The sequence below is a fragment of the Musca domestica genome, unplaced genomic scaffold, assembly GCF_030504385.1.
Source record: "Musca domestica strain aabys unplaced genomic scaffold, Musca_domestica.polishedcontigs.V.1.1 200, whole genome shotgun sequence".
Taxonomy (NCBI): Eukaryota; Metazoa; Arthropoda; class Insecta; order Diptera; family Muscidae; genus Musca; species Musca domestica.
The window spans coordinates 101119-105629 of record NW_026712251.1 but is presented as its reverse complement, the minus strand read 5'-3'; the positions used below and the strand labels follow the sequence as shown (position 1 = coordinate 105629).

Below are 4511 nucleotides of genomic sequence, written 5' to 3'. Positions count from 1 at the left end.
ACTCTAGCTTCCGAACGAAATGAAATAGGTTAATAAAATTTTACACAAATATGTACTATGTCTGCAGGACTTTTGGTATTGAAAATGGGCCATGTAGGTCTACGCCTTCGTATAGCCCCCATATAACGGTAACTCCCCATATACGGTATTTTTATGACTTTAGTGACATTTTTTACCGGAATTGTTTCAAAAATGGTATTTAAAATTCGTAATAGATATTACGGCTTAGGACAAAAAATGGGTCATATAGGTCCACGTCTTCGTATAGCCCCATATAACGGTACCACCCGATTTTCGGTATTTTGATGATTTAAGCGACATTATTTACCGGAATTATTTCACGTTTTGTATTTGAAGTTCGTAATTGATACTGCAGACTATGACAGAAAATTGTCTGTGCAGGTCCACGTCTTCGTATAGCCCGCATATAACGGTACACCCCGTTATTCGGTATTTTGATGATTTTAGCGATATTTTTCACCGGAATTGTTTCAAATTTGGTATTTGAAGTTCTTAATCGATACTACAGCCTATGAAAATTGTCTATGCAGGTCCACGTTTTATAACGACGATTTTAGCTGCATTATAAACAGATTTTTTTAGGTCAAGTTTCGCATTTGAATATTGTAATAGCTTGTGACAAAAGTTGTCTATGCAGGTCCATGTCGTCGTATAGACCCTAATATATGGCTACATTCGGTATTTTTAAGATTTTAATAGAATTTTTAACGGATTTTATTTAATTTTTTTTAATAGCCAAATTTGTACCTTATGGTGGAGGGTATTCAAAGTTCGGTCCGGCCGGACTTACAGCTCTTTTACTTGTTCCATATAATCCTTATCGAGTTCATATCATTCACATAAATTCCCAATATAAACTTTTTTCTGATGTTAGCTCTGCTAAATACGCATAGTGATGTAGGGTATCATATAGTCGACCCCGCCCTTACTGGTTTTATCTCTAATTTCATACTCTTCTAAATTTTCCTGGAATGTCGTAAATTTTGTTGCACCGTATTATCAAACATGTATTGGTCGGCAACTACCTCATTCACCGCTATTTTTGTCCATATTATTCCATCTTTGGTCTCACACAAATGTATAATCGAAGGTTTGTCCAATAGATAGATGAACTCAGTATGACAACCTCCATGCATGTGTGGAATGATCAGATAACGAGTAGCTTTGGTCGTTGTTGATTGGGATGAGCTGAGCTGAGAAAACCAAAAGCTGAGAGAGTAAGAAAACAAACTGAGATAGACTTAATTGCGACAATAACATGTCGCAATTTCAAAACGGAAATTATCAATTGAAAATTATGCCATAGTAAAATTCCAAAACAGTATTCATTTAGCATTGAAATCAGAACAATGCTTTGCTGTAATAAAAACAAAAGGTAAAACAAAAGAAGAAAAAGAGATACAAAAAAAAAAAAACAATGAATTTCTGGCTATTGACTTTCATGGTAATGGTGGGCGTATTACGGACAAGGTCCATTGATGCGGCACCGTACAACTATGGATTTGCCCTTAACCAAAAATACTCTGCTATTATTGAGGGTTCAATGGATATAGGAGCCGATCCCTGTGACGATTTCTATCAATATGCCTGTGGCAAATGGGAGGAATATCATGAGAAAATCTATAATGGCCGGAACCAGATGTTGTCGATGACCGACTATGAGGTGAATAAGGAATTGGCACAGCTGTTGAATACAATGAGCCTCAGGCGCCAACCGATGTTTGTCAAGAAGGTACATGCCTTCTACAAATCTTGCATAAGGGTGCAACAGTTTGATCATTTCTCATATGTGGATTGGATGAAGGCCAAGGAAAATATTAAACTGCCGAAGTTGTGGACTGGGCGCAGTAGCCGTTCCCACTACGACTGGGTCCAGACATTGGCCGTAATGAGAAGGTATGGCCTCAATGGCATTTTCATTGAAGAAATGATGATTCATCGCCGGGATGATAATACCAAGACAATCATTGATCTGGATAAGCCGGTGGAGGGCATGGGATTTGTACCGCTGACCTATGAAAATTTACAAGATTTACTCCGATACCTGGATATGCCGAGCAATGTAAAGACTTTTGAAAAGTTGTGGCAGGAAATTAGCGAATTTGAGCAGCGTTTGGAAGAGCTACAGGCAATCGAAGACGAAGAGGGTACGAAGCTCGTAAAGGTCAAAGATTTACCTCTACCCTGGCTGAACAGATATCTGGCAACGGTGTTTGACTACACGCTGCTGGATCCCAATATGGAGGTGTATGTACAAAATTTGGAATATATGCAACAGCTGTATGATCTGTTGAAAAAGTATAGCCATCATTTTGTGAGTCGCTATTTGGAGGTACGATTCCTGTGGCATTTACAGCAAAAAGGTCCAAGGAAATTTGAACCCATAGAGTGTGTGGACACGTTGCGGAATGTAATGCCGCTGGCAATGCATTGGTTGTATCGACAACAACATCCGGAAATTCCAGAATATTCCGAAGGCATACAAGACATGTTCGGTGATATTGTGCAACAGTTCAAACAGACCCTGAACGAGAATCCTCTGCAATTTAATGCCAGCCTTTTGGAGTATCTAACAGAAAAATTAAATAATATTCAATTGAAAATTGGAAATCTGCCACAGCACGATTCGAAAATGATATTGGAATATTTCTATGATGATTTAATTTTAAGTCCCATTGATTTCTATGGTAATCATTTGAAGCTGCTTAATTCTCAGTTCAAGGCAGCCCACTCCAGCCATCCCAATACTCTGACAAGGAATATAAGTCAATTTTTCAATTTGGAAACCTATGGAGAGGGTAGTAGTTCCTCGCCCTACTTCCTTACTCGGTCCAACATTATCATCGTACCCTTTACAACGCTACGTTTGCCGCTCTATCATCCGCAATATGAGAATATTTATAAGTACAGTTCTCTTGGCAGCACTTTGGCCCATGAAATATTTCATGGCTTCGATCGTATGGGCCTCTCCGTTGATTACCGGGGTAGAATGAATGCCTGGCAATTTAATACCGCCCTGGCCACACCCAAATTTGCCGGCAATTATAATTGTGTACGGGAACTCTACCCGGATGTGGTGGATGAGAAAATTGCCGATATAAGTGGTCTACGTTATGCGTACAGTACTTTCTTCCAATTGTTTCCCAATGCCACCGAAGATACGAAACGTCTTCGCGGTCAACAAATGTCGCTGAAGAAAATATTTTTCTTAAATTTTGCTCAACTATTTTGTGATCCAAATATTTCGGATTTGGAGCATGGTGATGTGAGTGATCGCATTAATGATGCCCTCGCACATTTCTCGGAGTTTTCCAAGACGTTCCACTGCTCGCGGCAGAGTCGTATGCTGCCCGCCGCAAGGTGTCAGGTGTGGTGAAAGAGTCTCCTATGAATATGAATTTCAAAGAGGAAGAGGAAACTATTTGTATTATTGTAATTGTAAGCTTATATTTAATAAAAATAAATAAATAATATGTAATATTATTAAAATAAATAATTATTAAATTAATAGAAACAGGAAAGGAAGTAAGTAAGTCTATCTCCCAACAGAATCATACCCTCAGGTGACCAGAAAAAAATATGAATTGCAATTTTGCCACTCTTGGTACTACCCAGCAACAATTTGGAAGCTGAAGATACTGAATAACCCCTTAAAGGGCAATTTAAACACAGTGCTTTCTACCTTACCAGCAGGACAGCAATAATGGGTTATTCATATATAGTTACTTTGAAATATATTTAGCACCCAAAATATACAAACTGTTCAATTGGTCAAAATTACGTACATATATCGTAATTAATTTTCAGATTTTTAAGATCTTATTCAATTCTATTCAGGTTTACTTTTTCAGAAAGAATAATAGGAAAATGTTTAACTTTTAGACCTAGAGGAGGATGTTAAGAAAACTATTGCACAATTAACCCACATCCAACTTCTCTGTCCAAAGCTTTTTCAACGTGCCCATATGTAAAGCCCTAGAAACCAATAGTGACCACAATATAAAATTTCAGGTCTATCTCTTCACCCATTACCACATTCAGTAACATATAATATGCATATCAAAAGCAATCTACACCTCACCATACTAGACACCAAGAGTGATCCAAAATAAGTACCATTTAGTACTTTTCGAAAAATTATGGTACGCATTTACAAAACCAACAGAGATCTTAATATCAAATTTCGAGATTTCAGCTATATCTTTACTCTTAATACCTAATTTAGTAACTATTTAGTACTTTTCGTACCATAATAGTACACATTTTCAAAACCACTTCCATATCTCAATCCGGGATACCACCAGGGATCTAAATATCATATTGGAAGAGTCCAGCCCTATCGCTTCAACCAATACCAAATTTAGTACTATTTAGTACTTTTTGTACGCTCATCGTGCGTATTTCCAAAACCAGCTCCTTCTCTAAACTACAGACACCAACAGAGAAATTCATATTAAATTTCAGGATTTCAGCTTCATTCCTTCCCTGGA

At 37.6% G+C, this 4511-nt stretch overlaps 1 protein-coding gene across 1 annotated transcript; it reads left to right on the top strand.

The window, feature by feature from the left end:
- Positions 1 to 1335: 1335 nt before the first annotated feature.
- Positions 1336 to 3542, top strand: LOC101899764 (neprilysin-1). The gene has a single exon (XM_005189408.4). It carries the CDS (start codon positions 1439 to 1441, stop codon positions 3395 to 3397), a length of 1959 nt encoding a protein of 652 aa, XP_005189465.3. The 5' UTR covers positions 1336 to 1438; the 3' UTR covers positions 3398 to 3542.
- The last annotated feature ends 969 nt before the right edge of the window (positions 3543 to 4511 follow it).

Excerpts from the sequence above, each read along its gene's own strand:
- LOC101899764 (XM_005189408.4), top strand. The coding sequence starts at position 1,439 with ATGAATTTCTGGCTATTGACTTTCATGGTAATGGTGGGCGTATTACGG.